The following is a 19,929-nucleotide window of genomic DNA, read 5'->3' on the forward strand; positions in this document are numbered from 1 at the left end:
TTTTCACTTCAGCAGTGCCAACACACACAACATTTTATGGGCTTGGGTCCATAGGGCGCATTAAGCGGCTCTGCATGTTTGGTTTGAATAATGCTTCAACCTCGGTTTCTCTGCTGGTTGCAGCAGCTCGCGTTGGGCACAACAAACATCATGATCCGTGCAGCGTGTGCCCATCATAATGTCACCGTGCCCCTGCCTCTGGCGGAATAATGTGCCTCTGGGCCTGCAAACTGTGATACATGGCTTTGGGGCCTCTAATCTACTGCATAACACTTCTGCCTTCCTGAGAAATATTTGCAAGCAGGAGATGTGAATTTAAACAAGATCTGGACAATAAGCAAAGGAAAGCACGACAAAAGAAGTATAGCTTTAATATAGTTTTTGACATTGCACTTCTCTTCAAGTTAAATCTTCTTAATGGCAAAAATCTTCCTGCCAGCAAGCTGTCATATCTGTTCCTTGTCACGATCCCCCTCTGTCCATTCCCATCCAGCAGGCTGTGCAGACCGAAGGTGATGAGGCAAACAAAACTGCTGGCGAATCTGCTTCGGCCCCTCAGCTCAGTCTGTGCCAAACTTATCATTTACCACCAGACTCAATATATAAACTGCTTTGCATAAATGCCACCCACACATGCTCTAATTACAGGAATTTTGTCTGCAACAGGACGCATGCAAACTCACTTATGACATCACATTACCAGGTCACAAATGAAACAATAAAGATTTATACGTTTGATTTACGTAAGATTTTTACAGCACCTGGTAAATTAGAAGGAATTAATTGCTCATTGTCTTCCTTCAAGAGGTTAACTGGCCTCCCATGAGGACTGCTGCTGTGTCATTGTTTTATAGGTGGGCAGTCCTCACACAGGCGTCGTCTCACCACACAGGAAGAGAATCCATACACTTATAAACACAACCTGAGAGTTGTATGATTTACCACCCTGTAAAAGTCCACCCTGGAAGCTCAAGAGCGGTTTGATTAATGTGCAGAAGAGAGCAAATAAATGCACACCATCACCATATTTCCCAATATATAACTTTATTTAAAATATTGTTACAATTTATTACCCTACACAACATTTTCAAAACGTTTGCCTTTTTTTTTTTTTTTTAAATACTTGTTAGTAAACCTTCAAGGGTATTTTTAAAGATATAAAACTCTCCTTTTTTTATTTGTTTTTTTTAAGCTTCTGCCTCAAGAGTTAAGTGATGTCTTTACACACCCTGCAAATGAGAAACCGCATCTTTTAAAACACTGTGTGTTGTTTGGCTATTCCTCCATGTAGCCATGCTCTGCACTAAACCAATAGTGAAAAGCGTCTTAAAAGTTGTACACTTTCATTTCCCCAATCTTTATATTTGTTTTAATAAATAAAAATTTCTGAGTTGGAGAAATAAGAGTGCATTTACTTCTGTCAGGATACATTTTCAAAAAACATTTTACAGGTTAAGCTTAAGACAAACAAACAAGGCTTAGGTTTTTAGTTAATGTTGTCGACTTCCCGCCGTGGAAATGCATCATCTTTCAAAGCAGTGAGCAAATAATTACATGTAGGGAAACACTTTTAAACAGCACTTACATCCACCCGTCAAGTTAGTCAAAAGGTAGGACATGTTAGCTAAAAAATAAAATTGGTGGCTGCCAATGTGCTGAGCCAGATGTGCGTTTCAGAGGTTGAAGAATACAGTCCACACGGAAGAACTGATGAGACAAACGCAGCGACCGGCTCGACTAACCATGTCCATGTAGAGAGACTTGTACGGCAACCATTTATTAACTGGAGTGTGAGCCTCATGAAACGCTACAAAGTTCAAAATAATATTAAAGAGCCACTGATTGACTTGATTGGAATCTGTGCCGACTTGACAGAAGACACAGGAAAGCGTGCTGCTATAGCAACAGCACCTCAGTGACATTTAGCTATGAAAAAAGAAACTTTTCCAGCCTTGTGAGCAGGTTCTCACAAAGACCATTTCTTTTGGGTTTTTTTTGTGTCCTTTTTCTTTCAGAATCGCAACATTTGCCATTTTATCCAACATTCATTTAATTTAATTCCTGTCCGAAATTCTTCTTTTGATAAATAATCATTCAGTTCCAAGCTCAGGTCGCCCGGCATGTCAAACACAAACGCAGGTGGCCAAACAGCAACGCACACACCAACAATATCAAACACAGGCCATTTGTACAAATACGTGCTTCTTTACATTCCTGTCACCCCCGTTGCTTTCACCTTAACATTTGTTAATATGACATTTAGCTCACAGGTGAGACAGACAACAGCTGACGGCACACACGACTGCCTGTGACTGAGCATAAGATGGCACCTGGCGCAGACAAGACGAATCTGACCACGAAAATAGATATATAAAAAAGAAGAGAAGCAGCTTTCTAAAAGCCTATTCACAGCAGCACGAGCCACGAGGACAGAGAACAAACATCAAACGGCAAAAAACACTGCTTTGAATACATTATTGGAAGGACTGAGTGGGCTGGCTGACAGGAATAAAAGGAACCCAAGCTGCACAGAGTATGAACCAACGTCGTGCTGCCACGGCAACCGCATCCCCCTGTGATGATGGGAGACCAACCTGAAGAGAGAGCAGAGGACAGACAAGGCGGCGCACACACAATCGCAAACCTGGCGGGCTATTCTCCTTATCATGAGGAGAAAAAAAAAAAAAAAAAAAAAAAAGGAAAAATAATAAAAATACTATTACGGTTGAACAGCTTCAGTTCTTCTATCATCCATCTAGAAGCTGTTCATTACTTCAGCTGTCAAATGACCATCCAGCAATCTGCACATCTGCAGTTTCCTTTCCCGCTCCTGGATGTGTGGACAAAACAAAAAAAACACCACCACACTACTACTGTATGGTATGTATCGTTATACACAGAGAAAACTGGATGACATTGTGCGCTACAGTTAACAGTACTATCAGTGTAGAGGCGACGTGTGTGTGTGTGTGTGTGTGTGTTTAGCTGAGAAAGAATGAGCCGCTGTGACTGGTTGTGAGACAATGGGGGACATTTCCCATTTGTCTAAATCTGTCTGCCGTCTCTGCTTTCCTACAAATACAAATTCCCATCTTCATTTGCTGGCGCTCACACCAGCAGCTCATCAGACACATCCAATAAGAGTCTAAAAGCTTATCAGCAATGTCACTGACAAAAGTAGAGGACATGCACAACGCATGCACAGGAGCATCCTCCGCAGTAACTATCTGAGTGCTCATTATGACTAAATTCAGCCGTGACAAACGTTTAATGAGCTGAAACTTAACCTCAAAAAAAAAAAAAAAAAAAAAAAAAAAAAAAAAGAAATTAAGAAAAAGATTCTGAAGAAACTTGAACCTGTGCTCATAAATTCAGTGTGAATATAAAAAAAACCTTGTTCTCAATTTCAGGTTTTAGGGCACTGCTAGATGGTAAGTGATGCAAATGAATGTGTCATTTATGAATGAGATCAACTACAAGACCTTAGTAGGATAAACAAAGCTCCTGCAGCAGGGCAAAACTGAAATCAATACAACTTGTGCACACAGACTCCATTCAGAAGTTTTTTTTCCTCAGTATATAAACCTGTTTTCTACATCGTTCAAATGACATAAAGACGTTAAACTTTAACAGCAACAAAAACCAGATACACAATCCATTTTCTGGGTGAGAAAAATGAAATTCACACACAAAAAAAAAAAAAAAAAAGTGTATTGTAAAACCACACATTATGTGCAAATGCACACAACTAATACTGGATCTATGCATGTGCAGCCCAAGGCAGACAAGCAGCTGCATTGTACGCTGACAGCTGTGGTTGCAATCACACAACTCCGTGCATCGTTACTTATTATACAACACACTGGATCTTTCCTCCTGACTTGCTTAATGGACAAACTGCAGGGGAGAGATACTTTTGGGTGAGTTACAGACCCAGAGGGATCACTAAGAAGACTTCTATTTCAGTCCACTGGCTCAAGTCAGTTTATTCTCTGCTGCCCCCTACTGCCAGTTCAGAAAACTGCAGCTCAGCACACACACACACACACACATACATACACACACACACACACACACACACATACATACACACACACACACACACACACACACACACACACATATACATATAAAACCTGTTTATACTAACAATCTGCTGGTAAGTCTTCCCATGTGTCAGGTGTGACATTTCAACATTAATGCTCTGGCTCATCAACCTTCTCCTGAAGAGATTATGCATGCAGAACTGAAACTGACAAAGCCTTCTCCGCTCAAGTTCCAAGCATAGCAAAATTGCCACAATACAACATTTGCCATGGGGATAAACATCCAGACATCACTCTGCAGTGTGGGTTGGACCATGAGACAAAATGAAAAATGGAGATTGGTTAGAGCATCTTAAAATAAATTCAGCTAGTGTTTCACCGTGTTAGATCAACAAACTATATTTTATAGCTCTTATATTAAACTATATTTCATCAGACGTTTGATTGTTAAACATACAAATAGTTCTGAACATCCGTTTTGTTACAGTTGTGCTGCCAACATTTTCTAACAATGACAGAAAACTGAGAACCCCAGAGATGGGAGACATTTTGTGTGAATGTCCAGCATCAGTGTAAAGCATGATTATGCCGTCTTCCTTTATCACTGACAGTGAAAACAAACAAACAAACACACAAACAAACAAAACAAAACAAAAAAAACATAAAATCATGTGCCCGTCCCCTTGTATTATTAATGTCAGCTCAGTTTACCACTCAAGGCCCATGCTGTGGGATTTGAGCTGAGTGAGTCTGTCAGGAATACAGTTACATTTCCAGAAGTCAGCTCTTTCACGGTGCTTCAATGAGGTGCTCTTTCTGCATAAATGGCTCCTGCAGCGCCGTGGCAACCCTGTCCAATCATGCACAGAACCAATATGTCTCATCCCATCCAGCGGTGAGCGTGTGCTAGTGTGGTGCCCCTTGTCGTGGGGCAGATGCATGGAGGAAACAACGGAAAACGCTATGGAGATCTAGTAGATTACATGAAAGCTGGCTTATGCTTCTTTTCTTTCATCGCTCCTCTCACTCCCTGCATCCCTGGAATTCGGTTAAGTGGGACAACTCCAGTTTCCCCAAACTGCTGATTTCCAGTTGGTTTCTGGGGTAGAGGAATGCCTCGCTCTCTCTCTCTCTCTCTCACTCATTTCCGTGTTTGTCGATGGACGCTCTCTGGGGTGGTTGTGATGATGCAAGTGGACCAGTTTGAGTTCCAGTGATGGTAGACTGTTTTAGGAAGTTGCAATCTCGCCCCCTAGGTGGCGCCATCCCTTCTGTTGCGTCTCCAAAGGCGGCAGATACTCTGGAACACAAAACAGTTCAAGGGTACAAGTTGGAAAGATTGCCTGTATGAGTCACTATGTTTAAAAAAAAAAAAAAAAAAAAAAAAAGGTTCCAACATCACAACACAGTCTGTGCAGTCGTGTCCCGAGGATACCGTGAATTAATTACTGATTATTATTATAATCATTCGAGGCCATCTATTACATGCTGAAGACCTTGCCTTATATCTGGATGTCCTAAAATGCTCTCTCTCAGTCCTCAGGTGCTCATGACTTGTTTTGTTCCTGGAGCTCTAAGAGTGTTCTTACTCTTCTTCCTACCTTGTAGCTGATTAACCACATTCTTGTACCGATGACAGCATGATGTCCCACACACGGCAAATAGTTTAAACTTTTACAACATATGTAGATCTCTTAGAGATGGCTGATACCGAGTCACATGTTCACACATAAATCTAAAGTGTCTTTCCTATAAGTGAAAATATTCCACCACCTCTGTTTCCTGATAGAGTCGATATTCTCTGCGGAGTTGTCAGAGGTTCACTGTGTAACGATACGCCGATAAATAAAAACTTTTCAACGATGATGACAATTTTGAAAATGGCTATAATTGACTGATTTAATCACCTGGTGGATAAATCGTTGGCGCCCCAGTTTTTTTTTTTTTTTTAAATTAAGGGGAAATACAAAATATATGTTAGAAATGAATTTCCCACTGCTATCAGTTTGAATGTGTACGTCCCTGTGTGCATTTTGTTGTCTGTTTCTACCTATTTCAACTTGTTCTGTTTCTTTCTTTTGATCTTTTTAGTTTTTTTATTGTCCTGCTCAGTGTGTTTAGCACCCTGCTGTAATGCTTGACGTCTGCTGTTCCTAATTTAAAAAAAAAAACCACTTGTGGCCTTTTGCTTTTTACTTATGTACCTCATTTATATTATAAATTTGCTTTTATTTCATGTTTTTAATATCAAAATATTATTCTTAATCATATAATCCTCATTACTAATTTGACATTTATTAATATTTTGTGATTTCCCCCCATTTTTCTCTGCTGTTTCTATTTTGTTTTCATGTAACTGTAAATAAGCTGGGGCGATGAAGGGTTAATATTTTTAATGTACAGCACTTTGAGTCGTCCTGTGTGAAACAAGCCCATCTTTCCAACACAAAATTGAGGAAAAATAGCTGAAATGATCCAGCTGCCCTTGACGTTTAAAGGTTTTTTCAGACTGGAAGGTTTTCCATAATTCATGGTGCTTAATGGGCGCCATCAGTTAAAACAGGGCTTAGTAGCACATCTACACATGCGCCTCTTTTTCACTTGCCACTGGTAAAAATCTATAAATATTTATCACATGTTCAAAAGAATATCATCCCTTTCAATCTAATGTCAAACAAGTAAAACTCCTAGCAGCTCACCATTGTTACTGCAGTTTTTGTTGTCTTTATCAGATGCTTCCTCCTCGACCTAAGACAAGGAAAAAAAAAAAGTACACACAAATCATTACACTGAACTTAATGAACAAAATACCCCAAAAAACATGCGAGTGTCGTCTGTGTCTATGAAGAAGACCATGAGACTGCTATGTTTAGACATGCAAAGCTGGCACTGAGTCATACATTTTGTAGAATGAGAGGAAAGGAGTGGTCCTTACCTGTTTCCTCCACTTCAGCTCACAAAAGACACGTTCAAAACACTCGTGCATGTAGTTGAACTGGGAGGGGGGAAAAAAAAAAAAAAGAGGAGACAAAATTGTTGTTGAGGTCTCCAGTACACCACAGTCTAATATTATTTGCATTTGCTGATTCCAACTAAACTTTAAGTACGTGGGAAGGAAAGTGTGGCTGTCAATCACATCACACTTGTAACTAAAAAACCCAAAACGTTGCTGCACATCACACCGCAGAGGACGTATAATCACACTTACATATGGGGTAAAAATTTTAACCCAGCGAGGTTTCTTCTCTCCTCTGGCGTACTCAAAGCAGAAAGCCATCCCTTCCTCATCGGTGTCCCAGCGCTGCATCTCTGCCCACTCAAAAGCGATTACTTGGTTCTGAAAGGCAGATTGACAGCAGCTTAAATGAATGTACACCACGGTCGCTGAGAATACTAATGCCAACTACCGTGCATTATTTTCGTATATACGCACACGTAGTTCTGCAAGTAAATCACTGTAATATCGCTCCGTTACGGGCGTCATCATAGCAGCGCGTTATTCAACTGACTCAGATCAGCTGCTTTTTGACAAGCGAATAAGAGAAACATGCGGCAGCTTGACAACAATCATTTAGCGTTAAAAGTTCATCCACTGTGCGTCATGATGTTCTACACTACACTTTGCATCGTGCATTAAAACCATGTAGTGCACGGCTCCTCACTGTTAAATCCTTACTTCTGCATTTATAAATACTCAGCCTAGTATTTTTTTTAGTCTGCGAGTGTCTTCATGTAAAATGTTGACAAAAATTAGTTTAAGCCAATTTTATTTGAAGAGAAATTATGTTTAATAATAAAGTGATACTAAACAGTGGGTTAATGCTCACCTCCAGCGTGCCGTCCTCTGTGCACGCGTGCAGCTTGAAGTGATGGATGCTGATAGCTGTGATGACGTGGCCCTTCCTCCTGGAGTCACAGGAGCAATGTGGGAAGACAACCTCATTGTAGCCTTCACATGTTCGCAACAGGCTCAGGTACTAAGTGTAGGGAGAACAGAGGACAGATATCAGTCAGTATTTTAAGTGAGGAAACCAGCTCTAGGCAGAAAATAAAAACGCCACAATGTGATTAGCTAAATATGTGTGTCCTGTTTGGGAAATAAATATTTCTTTACACTTATAATCAATGAAGCCACTGATAAAGAAAGATGAATATTACTTTGTTTTATTTTACAATTATTGCCCTAAAAAAGTTTTAAATATATAATCTGTAATGTTTTAATCTAAACCAATGCAGATAAGATATCGCAAATATTAACATAAACCGACTGGCTTTTTTGTCAGTTTACACCACACAGGACTGTGTGAGTGGAAAGGGTTTGTAGTCTTTCTGTCCATTTTTATGTGAAAGTGTTTTGGTGATGGCTGTGCAGGCAAAAAGTGTAGTCATCCCTATCCCCTCCCTGAACAAAGACTGGTCTGTGGTACCGACCGTGGCCATCTTGCGCTGCTCTGCCAGTTTCTGCAGCTGGTAGGATTTGTCCTCTGTTTTTATGAATCCCTTCTTCACATCATCCAGTGCCTAGACAGACAAGGAGGAGGGGGTGGGGGTGGGGGGGGGGCATGAAGAAAAACAACATTTATCAGTTGAGGTCACAGGACACAAATGATTAAAACATAAAAGTAATTCAGCAAAAACAACAACAAAAATATATGGGAACCTAATCATTCAAAAAAGGAAATATTTCATGCAATAAAGGGGTCAGTGACATTTTCTATGTGTCCAAAATGTTGCCCCACACAGCCAATAACTCAAGTATATTATTCTGTATAAATATGATTTTGTGCTTTTACTTGCTTAGCAAGGACAATGCTGAACCTCCCATGCTTGAAGCAATGACCTACACTGGTTGGTGGATAGGCCATGGGCTGCTGCAGGAGCTTATTAAAGTCTGTTTAAATTAGAGGATTATTTCCCTAAATTCATCCGTATGACTTCAACAGTGGTGGAAGCTTTCAGAGCCTTGGAGGATATGATTGCATTTGGGTTTATTTTAAACATACTATATTAAAAGAAAAAAACAATTTATTTTTTTATTGTGATTTTTTTTCCTGTTGAAACGTAAGGAAGGTTGTCTTCCTGGATAAATACGTTGTACTTTACTGCTTTAGTATGTATTCCAGTTACATACTTCTGCAAAATTGTATAATTAGATTTTAATGAAAGCTGGACAGTATAAACATGCATACTGTTCCTGAGTGAGTGAACTTCGAAGTATTTATGCTGATAGAGGAAGTGCTCCAAAGCCACAGGAGAGAGGTCATTTTTTTAACTAAGTGAAAAAAGCATTATAATGTTACAAGTGTGAGTAGTTAAGATTAAGAGGTTGGGGTAAATGTTAAGAATTATTCAATATATTGGATCTGTGCTAAACTTCGAATCAAGATATTTGGATTTTTAAAGAAAAACGTATTTACTTGGTGAAAGCAGTAGTGCAGCGCCAAGGGATTATCTCTGAGTAACTCCTCCTCTTGGATACTGAACAGCCACTTGCGGAGCGCTAAGCAGGTACCGGGAACAGCTGACGTGTAGTTCTGCACATAAAGCTTGTGTGGGAACTCATTAGGTGCCAGTTTCCTCACTGCAACAGAAAATAAGAGGGAAAAAAAAGTAAGACTGAAGAACAGGAAGTACAACGCATCGCATAACTGTGGCTATACCAGTTTACCTGACCTTGATGTTCAACATTACACACATACCCTTAGGTAGAAAGGAAAAAAAAAAAAAAAAAAAAAAAAAAAAAAAAGCATAAAGCTCACCAGCAGGATGAAACATTTCTTTTTTTAGAAATTAGTGGTCATGTGACAAAATCGCCCCGAGAGGACTTTAAATGAAATACAAGAGAGAATTTCTCATGATGTGAAAAATTTCCCCTTGAAAGACTAAATGAATACAAATGTATTTCTTACCAAAGGAATGGTTGATGACTTCGAAAAGAGCAAAGTAGCTCGCCATAATACTGTCCATGCCAACCTTCATCACTAATGCCTAGAAAAGAGTCGTATAAAGCTGGTTATGAGTTTCCCAGCACACACAACTGCAAAGATAATCACAACAACAACAGGGTCCGATCGACACTGCGTATAGCTCGGACCCTAATTAACATTAGGAACTGAATGTAAAACCAAACATCCACAACATCACAACACAGCAGAGATGTGGTCTTACCTGGTACACCTGGTCTGTGGTACTGTTTTTACGGACTCTGACAGAGATGGTGGTCTTGTCTGGCAGGGCTATCCGCAGCTCTACGTCTGTCACTCCATTGTAATTCTGTATAAACAAACAAAACAAAATGAGCATGCAGGTAGAGCTATTTTTACTACTGTGGATTAACACGAGTTGTGCAATTCCCTGAGCAAAAAGGCATGTCTGTTTCTGAGTTACTACTAAGTCCTTGAACAGACCATAAACAAATTACTGCAATGAAGAAAAAAAAAGAAAAAAAAAAGAAGTTCTCATTCATCAAAACGTGTTTCCTTAAATAGCAATGAATTTGTTTTGCTCCAGGAATTTAGCAAAAACATTAGATGGGAACTTCTGATTCACGCCAGACGCCTCCTGGTGAATTCAAACGTAGGGTCAAGCGTTTGAACTTGATTAGAGAAGAGGACCAGAACCAGGACTTTTAAATGGTACCAATTTTAACAAGAAAAGCGAAGCTACTACCAACTTTAACTCTTGCTTTTCCAATGACACGCCTTTCAACATCAACAGTAGGAATTCTTTGTAATCCACATAGTAATCAGTAAAACATCCTGCTGACGGCTTGAAGTGGATAAAGTGTTTAAAACTGATGTTATAAAAACCATAAATGGATCTATTCCAGCTGATGACAACAATTATTGACCCATCTTTGAAGAAGCAACATATTATTATTGTTCGCTGATTATTAAAACTGTTGTGTGACAAAACAAAAATACGTCCACCTTAGGCACGATTTGGTTTGTCCCTTCTGGGTTGCTATAGTAACATAGTGAAAGGATAAGAATGACCCCCATAGCATCACTTGATTGAACTAGCTTGTTCTGAGCTAATGAAAGCACGAAAATTCTTTTTTTGTAATAATGCTTTGTACACCTTCAAATTGCCAAGAATTAAAAGGTTTCATGTGGACAACGTTAACATTTCCTAATTGTAGGAAATGCATTGCCGCCTCTGGGACTGCAGCAGCAGTTGGATACTCTGCTTAGACATCTGCTCTGTATGTGAACGCAGCATGCAGAATGCAGCAATGAGGAGAGGGGCAGGACCTAATTAAACTTCATTAGTTAAGCCCACAGGCAAGGTAAACTTCGAATGCATCTAACAACCTTATTACATGCAGAGAGGACAGGTAACCGCTGATAAGTTGCTTTGTGATTAACAGTAAACGCAAAGTTATGCAGCATTAAGTAATTGGTCCTAACGCTACCGTAGGCCAACGAAGCTGAAACAATGTAAGCTATCATCTACACAGCATAATGTTTCAGATGACCCTGTTAAAATATTTTTCAGGTCAACTGAGGAAGAGCCCGATTACAGTTATTACCCTAAAGTTATACAGCTATTACTGCCATGTAATAGTAAAAAGAAAAGCAAACAAAAAAAAAGTGGTGTGGGGGAGTTGGGGTGGGGAATATTACAAACCTCGTCTGATTCAGACAGAAACTCCTGCATGATGTCGCTCTCCCCGATCACTCGGACAGAACACACTAAAAATAAATAAGGGGAAAGACGGAGGGAAACAGATAGGTTTAGAGTAAATTACTTATAAAACAAAAATTGTCAGCTGGTGCACGATGGGCTTCCATCTAAACCGCATTATACTGAGTCAGGTTTAAAATTTAAAATGGTTTAGTCGTAACTTAACACAAGCTTTGACAATGCAGTACGACTTCTTGATTCACAGTATATGAATTAGTATCAAATGATAAATTCCAGTTGAACCTTCTTTTGTGTTAAGCTCTAACAGGTTTATACAACAACTTTTCCACATAAGCCTACCTCTCTCCAGATATTCCTCCAGACCTCTACGACGAGCATCCAGCTGCTGTTCGGAGAGAGAGAAGGGCCATTTACCAGGAAGCTTGGGGAAGTTGAAGTTGGAAAATTCCCTCTTCAGGTTCTGGTGCAGAATGGCAAACTCACGGTAGCGTTTTGAGCACAGCTGTCTACCTGACATGTACACGTTGTACACCTATGGCCCAAACAAAAAAAAAAAAAAATTGAGATGGCATTAAAAAACAAACAAACAAACAAACAAAAAAACTGATTATATTTTTAATACATGCACACTGGAAAAACAAAATGTTTTCTTCTGAAAAAATCTTATGAAAGTATCCATACTCACCACAAACCTCTCAGAGTGCTGTTCTACATGCTTGTATGTGGGAATAGAAATGGGTACAGCCTGCTTGTCACTGTAATCGTAGTTTGGTTGGACGTCCTCTCCTCCTTCCAATCCATCCGCTTCTTGAGGTGGAACAGATAGCACAGCAAGAACCAGTTCCTTCTCTCCTGCACGGATCAGGTCCACCACTTGCTTATGCGTTGCACCTTCCACACTCACACCATTACTGGACGTAAACAAGAAAAGAACAAGGGGAGAAGGGGATGGGAGAAACATGCAGAAAATAAGGAGAGAGTTTTATATCCCTTGTTAGTTTAAAGTGGTACTCAATAGAAAGTCTGTTTGTATCAGACCTGCTAATTAAAGCGCTGCTGGAACTACTGATCTTTGCATCTGTGAATATAACAGCAATCTCACTTTGCAGCATTAAAACCATTCCTATAAATACTGCAAGCATCATTCGGAAAATGCCAGTGGCATTGTCCTGCAATGATCAACTCAAGAGCTGGGAGTAGTCAGGTCAGCTCTACTGTTTCCCTTTCCTTTGCTGCTGAGAGACACCTCCCTTCTTGGCTTTGATGAAGCCAGATGGCAGCAGCATCAGGTGTCTCTGTTAATCTTCCTTTGAGAACAGTTGGACAGACATGGGGAAGGAATGAAAAAGCAAGAGCATGTGTGTAAGTCTAATAATGTTCCATGACAGGATTATTGCTAATAAATGCATATGTGCATATTAACATGTCTCCAAGAAGAAAGACAAATGAATACAGGGGGCAAAGTGAAAACACAGTGAATGACAGCAGTTGTATAAATGCTAGTTTGTTGTGGAACTAAATACCAACAAGGCAAATTTCTTCTCAATGGTTCAATTGAACAGCAAATCTGAGGACAAGGGGGATTCAAGGAAAAAAAGTAGGAGGCTAAAACTGGTACTGTCCACGTGACAAATATGGATTTTTAATGGCTGGTGCTGACAATTTATCATTACAATTTGAGGACTGATACAATAATGCGCTACTGTCTTTTCTCTTATGATAAAATACAATTTATAAATGCTGTTTTTAAAATAACATGTCAGACGGACAAATTTCAGCAATCAATTAAAAATATATTAATCATGCTAAAATAAAACATAAAAGAAGAGGAAACAGAATTTTTTGCACAAGCAAAGTAATGTTCCACTATGTTAGGCTGTTTACAATGCAGATTAAGTTTGATTAATATAATTAATTCAATTTTCAACCCTTATTTCTGTCTTGAGTGATAAAAAACAGAGTAAAGTATCACTCTCATTTAATCATTGCTGATCTATGACATACATGCCATCGAAAAAATGGAAAATAAAAATGGAGATTCTCGTAGGATATGACAGATTCTGATAAATTTAATCAATCTGGATACCAAACTGGTGACATATAAAGGAAGATCATTAACAGATCATTGGACAGCCATCCAGATGTTTATGCTTTGAACCTTGTGAAATAAATAGTGACAGACATATTTCAGTTTAGAGGATTAAATAACATTTATCTAATCACAACATTTGTTACCCAATACAGACCCACATCAATATATGTCAGAAAGATGTTTCAGTATTACAGTCTAAAAAGGTTTAAAAGCAACATGACATGTTACCTCCTTTGATAAATTGTTCTGTGTAAATCCTGTGAGGTGACATGCTGACATCTGTCACACTCAAGCACATGATTTTTTGTGGAAAGGCTCAAACTAGTTAATAGATCACGTGATATACTGGTTCCATCATATGACCCAAGAGATTTAATGCTTAAATGCACAAAACAGACTAGCTTAAAAACATGCTGATGTCTCAGCAAGTACAAGTAAACCAGTGTTCCTCATTTTCTGTTCTTCCTTATTCTTAGCTTAGGCCTATAATCATGTTTAAACATTAACATATTTTAACAGCTCAAACATTATGCTGATTAAATGCTGAGCATAACAAAACAAAAACAATGCCCTTCAAAACATTTCTATGCAGCTATAGGATCTGATTGCAGCTATTTATTTGTAGCAGTGAAGTAATTTAACTTATTCCAGTGTTTTTCCCATTATTAGGGTCAATGCTTGCAACTCAAGTGGGAGGTTTAATCATAGACTAAGTTATTGAGTCTTGTCTACAATCAGGAACAGAAAGCAGAACTGTGGGGCACATTCCATGTTAAAAATGTACTTTTAAACATATCTTAACAGAGAAATGGCCAGAGGAAACTATAGAAAATGTTCAAAACAAAAAGCTCCTTAAGGAAAGACAGTTTCCTTTTTCCAGTAATAGTTTCAGCTCTTGAATAACAGTTTGGTGGCACAATATGAACTCTGCAAAATACTATAACCAGGATAAAACCCTCAAGATCACAGCCACTCAAGGATACAGATTATGATTAAGACCGAAACCAAGATATAATAGTGAAACCGTAAACAACATGACGGCTGTGAAGGTCTCATCAAGGCAACTAGCACCAGCACTCCCAATGATGCTGATGAACAGCATTCCACCCACTGTCCTCGTATGGGGGGAAAGCACAAATCCTCCCAATTAAACCAATGACAATAATATGTCAACTGGATATTCGTTTCAGTGTAATCCAAACTTACATAAACAAGCAATTACTGCGCAGGTAGCTCGTCAGACCAGCAGCTACCTGGCTTGCTAGCTAGCTAAAGCTAATCAACATGCACAGGCTGTTGTCCAACTTATGTAAGCTGGTTAGCCTTTCACTTAACTCATCACCGCAACCTCTGTCTGACCGATTTCTACTGTATTTACATCGAGTGTGTAAAATTAGCCACGAACTATCTGCTCGGTTAAATTGTTGCTTTTGTTGTCCCTGACCCACAAGTCACGTAGCACTGAATTCGGCTAATGTTAACACATGCTGGAAACTGGATCAACACACGGACTGAACTGTGGCTAGCTGGACTTGTTAAGCCTCGTCTTAACTGGACGGAGAGACTTTAACTTACACCTCCAGGATCCGGTCCCCCTTCACTATCCCGGCTCGGTCCGCAGCGCCGCCGGGCAACACAGCGCTGACATGCTGAAGAGGAGCGTACAGCTCCCCGTTGATGCTCCGGAGCTGCCCTCCTTCGCTGACTTGACCGCGAACATTGAAGCCGTAGCCGGACTCCGACTTGACGATCCTGACTATCCGCGGACCTGACGTTACCGTGGCCGCGTTCTGGCCCGTCGATGAACCGACAACCGGACTGTTGCGGGGCGCCGTAGGGAGAGCCGGCCGAGTTTCATCGCCTCCTACATCCGCCATCTTCTCAGCAGGCACTAACCCCCCTCCTCCAGTCGGTGTTTTCTAGCAAATTCAAAACAACACTCGGTCTCTGTTCCTCAGTTACGTTAGCTCCACACAGACCGATTCTGTTGGCAATAACCCGCCCCTCGACAGCGTCACGGGACACGGCCACGCAACGTGACCGACCGGAAGCGTCTCTGAAAGTCTGCTCTATGCTTTCACATCCCTTCTCCAACGCGCTGTTTCTCATGACTTTGACATTACATAATGTTTATGTGTTGTTTTTGTTGTCAGTTTGATAAAAAATAAACCAACATAATCTATTTGGTTGGTGACACTGACTTTATATTAATTCCACTCCCATAAATAAGATGCATAAATTTCAAGGCTGGATTATCCAATGGGCATCATGGGCACAGGCCCAGGAGCCCACGCCAACTTGGGGCCCAAGTGGGGCCCACGTAGGGCATGCACCAGCATTTTGGACATGAAACAAAATGTACATAGAAGCCAGATAGCTACACCACAGTGTCTAATGTATTACTATTGGCACCACTGGCTGAGAGATGTTAGAAATGTGGTTTCATAGTGTATCATTCACAGTTTTTACAATGTTGGCATGAGGAAGGGGCCACTGGAACACTCTGGGCCCAGGTGCCTGTGCAGTTTTGATCCGGCCCTGATAAAATTGATATATTGGTGTTCAAATGTATTCGCAATATAGGCAACTATGGTGTGCCAAGTGTAAACATTCAGCATTAAAGTTGTTGCTAACACATGATCATTATTTATCTGGCTTTATTCATATTTAGGACATTTAACTTTTAATGCTGATTTGTTACACATGGCACCTCGTACAACACATCAGTTGTTTGCTTGAAATGAATCCATAAATGACTAAAAGTTGACCTCATAGTAAGAGTCAAGCTGTGTCCTCTGTACCAAAAGCTAAAATAAAAATACACTAGGAGGCACATCTTGTCAATCTGTATCCTCTGTGATGACTGTAGCTGAGGAGTTGTCTCTCATTTGAAGAATTGCTTGTGAGGTCCCCAGCGTCCCCAGTATACTTGTCCCAGTAAACTTGTGCAAGAAGCTGAACCTCATTGCTCACCTGTATGGCCTGTTAGTTGATTATATTAAATGTCTTCTAAAAGGAATGTATGTTTCTGGTTTAATAAGATGTAAAATACCCTAAATTACATATTTTCTTTCTTTCTTTTTGCAATTTCATAATAATAATAAAAAAAAAAAAACAATTCAAAAGCTCGCAAAGACATGACAGCATCCAGAACCATGCTTAAAGGCTATTTATAATTTACAATTCATGCAAACTGCTAATCTTTAGACTTTTTTTTTGATAGAGCTAGATGAACAAATATCAGTCACACACAAGAAAACATGCAAAATTCAATGTCACAGTCACTTTTTTAGATGTACCTGTTCAGTTGCTTGGTAACACAAATAACTAATCAGCCAATCACATGGTTGCAACTCAATACATTTGGGCATGTGCACATGATCAAAAAGACTTTTTAAAGTTCAAACTGAGTAACAGAATGGGGCGAAAAGGGCATTTAAGTCTCTCAAATTACTTTTGTGCCAGATGGGCCCATCTGAGTGTTTCAGAAACTGCGGATCAACTGGGATTTACATGCACAACCATTTCTAGGATTTACAGGGAATGGTCTGAAAAGGAGTGCTAATGATGAGTAATATTGTAGTGTTATATTTACCATCTATATTTTATATCATTAATGTTACATGTCTGTATGCCAAACCTTGGACGAGCTGGCTTGAACTCTGAATTTCCCCTCGGGGATGAATAACGTATTTTTAATTTGATTTGATATGAAATAAGCTACATCAATGACTTAATCACAGTTATGACCTGCATTGTATGGCATCTTTCCTAAACTGAATCCTGCTACAAGGCTGTGTTGAGCAACCTGACTTATGGAGTAAAAATGCAAACTAATAAGTCAATATAAATAAATCAGTGCTGTAAAAGAAAAAAGATGTCAACTGCAGTATTTCCGAGGAGAAAAAAAGTTTATTTCATTTTGCATTACAAGATGGTTTTTCTGACTTTAAGGTCTTCTTTTTTGCAGATCTGAAAGCAGCTCTTGCAAATGGCCTCAAGGTGGCGCTGTGATCCTTATCTCTTGCCAATGAAGTATTCATGGCACATCTGAGTGAGGCAGCAGACCAATTTGACAAACTCACTGAAATCCACTGTATTGTTCTTGTCTGTGTCCAGGTCCTTGAAGATGCGGTCTACTGCGGCCTTGTCATTGGCTTTCTGTAGGAAAAATATAAAAGACATTACTGCAATTTTATGGAGCTTATTTGAATAAATTTAGTTAAATTCTGTGAATCACTTGAGACAAAGAATAATTGCCACATGGTATTATTATGTGCAAATATAGGCACAAACCACATTGTTAAGTTCCTCAATCCTCAGTGCTAAGATCAGGTCAATAGGTGGTTTAATTTGCAGATTTTACTGGTTGTATAGAATCCAAATAGACTAAAGCTAAAGGTAACTTACACACAGCATCTCTCCAAATTCGTTCTGCAGAAGCTCCTTCAGCTCCTCCTTATTCAGAGTGTCCTTGTCTCCCTCCTTGCTGGCATATTTAGTAAAGGAGGTGATGAGGAGGGCCATAGCCTTCTGGATGTCAGACATGGTGATGGCTAGTTTACATAAACAAAATGACATTAGTGAGATATGTAATGAGATTTGTTCTGTCCCCAGATTGCAGATACTTGTTGTTTAATTTGAGATAATAAGAGGAAAGCTTTGGTATGTTAAACCATCTATTTTGTTTTGATGTTGTTATGACTCCATTTGGAGACAAAGCCTTGGTCTGTTAATATTAACTGGTGGCAATGAATCTTGTGGTATTGTGGTCAAGACTGGAATCTTCACAACAAACATGCTTTATATTCACAAGTAGGGTGTGGTTATATGGGAAGTAAAAAGGAAAGGGCCTCATGGTTTTCATTTTAAAAAATGGCAATAAATTATTGCTTTTTAACAATTTAAATATAATTTTATGTTTTTTTTGTAATGGGATATTATCATGTTGTTTTGTTATAGTAGAAATCAATATATTATATTTTTGTATTTATCTCTGCCAGTGTGTTTTTCTCATGTTTTTCAGTGGAGATGGATAAAAATAAGCCCATGTTTCCACCTGGGCCCCACTGTTCCTTTTTGTTACTGTTGTGGGTCTCTAATGCAACATCTCCACTGGTTGGCATAGCATGTTGTTTTGGAAACAGTTTTATCTCTGCAGGAAACTCAGCTCAACATGAAGCGGGTCATGGGTTAGGTGATGTCTCAGTGTGTCTAAAAAGTTGTTTTTTTTTTTTTTTTTTTTCACCCATTGGCTCCATAAATGTTATAGTCAGCTGTGGTTGCATTGTGACTCAGATGGTGCTGTTCCCTCCCTGGAGTGTGGTTAGTGGAGGAAACTGTGGCATCATAGGATTTGTAATCAAATGGGAATTGTTGAGAGAGAGAGAGAGCCCATAACTTGTACTTGGCTATTGCTTATATGTTTAATTTATTTCCAATTAATAATTGGAGTTGTTGATTAGTTTTGACTTATGTGCCATTCATCATCAACATTAAATTTTTTGGTTGATTTTGGTAAATAGCTGGCATTGAAGCAAAATAAGTAATATCTGTTGCAAAATTCATTTTAAGCAATAAAGTTCAAATGCAAAAATGGCCATATTTCAGTTAATTTCCTTTTGTTTAAAGTTTTTTTTTTTTTTTTTAGATTAATTTAATCAATATAAGAAAAGTTTGTACCAAAGACATGAATTAAAATCATACAAAACAGGCAATTTAAGAGGTTTTCTACTCACCGAGGCTGACTTTGAGTGAGATTGGTGGGTAAAAAGTGGAGCTGCAGTGATGCAGAGGTGGGTGTGAAGGATGCTTTATACATGACCGCACCCTGTATACTTCCCTCTGGAAGACTCCTCTCTTCTCCAACCCCTCCCCTTTCTTCCTCCTTGCCTTGTACTTCTTCATTTTCAAACTTATGATTTAAGATTTGAGCAACATCACAGTGTAACATTACACCATGTTTTCATTCAAGGAGAATTCCCAAACTTCTGGAGAATGGCACAATGGATCACAGAAATGTTTGTTTGGAATCGTATGTGTCCTGTTGGTGTCCCATTTAGGACTTCACTTTAACTGTGAATGTGTCCCTAAAATTTGAAGAAACAGTGTGAACTTGAATACACATCTTTCTTTAAGACTGTT

At 39.3% G+C, this 19,929-nt stretch overlaps 2 protein-coding genes across 2 annotated transcripts; both read right to left on the reverse strand.

The window, feature by feature from the left end:
- Window positions 1–1,078: 1,078 nt before the first annotated feature.
- snx27a (sorting nexin 27a) lies at window positions 1,079–15,694 on the reverse strand. The gene is made up of 13 exons (XM_079258306.1): window positions 15,361–15,694; window positions 12,379–12,604; window positions 12,033–12,225; window positions 11,676–11,740; window positions 10,215–10,319; window positions 9,956–10,034; window positions 9,464–9,627; window positions 8,478–8,567; window positions 7,874–8,023; window positions 7,255–7,383; window positions 6,982–7,041; window positions 6,746–6,794; window positions 1,079–5,346 (listed from the first exon to the last, which is right to left on the reverse strand). Exons 1-13 carry the CDS (start codon window positions 15,660–15,662, stop codon window positions 5,276–5,278), a joined length of 1,683 nt encoding a protein of 560 aa, XP_079114432.1. The 5' UTR covers window positions 15,663–15,694; the 3' UTR covers window positions 1,079–5,275.
- A 1,991-nt stretch (window positions 15,695–17,685) lies between these two features.
- LOC306769734 (ictacalcin-like) lies at window positions 17,686–19,556 on the reverse strand. Its single transcript, XM_079258429.1, has 3 exons — window positions 19,524–19,556; window positions 18,196–18,341; window positions 17,686–17,946 (listed from the first exon to the last, which is right to left on the reverse strand). Exons 2-3 carry the CDS (start codon window positions 18,331–18,333, stop codon window positions 17,803–17,805), a joined length of 282 nt encoding a protein of 93 aa, XP_079114555.1. The 5' UTR covers window positions 18,334–18,341; window positions 19,524–19,556; the 3' UTR covers window positions 17,686–17,802.
- Between the last annotated feature and the right edge of the window lie 373 nt (window positions 19,557–19,929).

The sequence above is a fragment of the Telmatherina bonti genome (assembly GCF_933228915.1).
Source record: "Telmatherina bonti genome assembly, chromosome: 19".
NCBI lineage: Eukaryota > Metazoa > Chordata > Actinopteri > Atheriniformes > Telmatherinidae > Telmatherina > Telmatherina bonti.

What these genes read in the sequence shown, in the direction of transcription:
- snx27a (XM_079258306.1), bottom strand. Translation starts at nt 15,662, where the DNA reads ATGGCGGATGTAGGAGGCGATGAAACTCGGCCGGCTCTCCCTACGGCG. An exon ending in AGTCATCAACCATTCCTTTG is followed by an intron (nt 9,628 to 9,955) that starts GTAAGAAATACA and finishes TTTCTGTTGCAG; the next exon opens with TGAGGAAACTGGCACCTAAT. An exon ending in AGCAGCGCAAGATGGCCACG is followed by an intron (nt 8,024 to 8,477) that starts GTCGGTACCACA and finishes CCCTACACTTAG; the next exon opens with TACCTGAGCCTGTTGCGAAC.
- LOC306769734 (XM_079258429.1), bottom strand. Translation starts at nt 18,333, where the DNA reads ATGTCTGACATCCAGAAGGCTATGGCCCTCCTCATCACCTCCTTTACT. An exon ending in AATTTGGAGAGATGCTGTGT is followed by an intron (nt 17,947 to 18,195) that starts GTAAGTTACCTT and finishes TTTTTCCTACAG; the next exon opens with AAAGCCAATGACAAGGCCGC.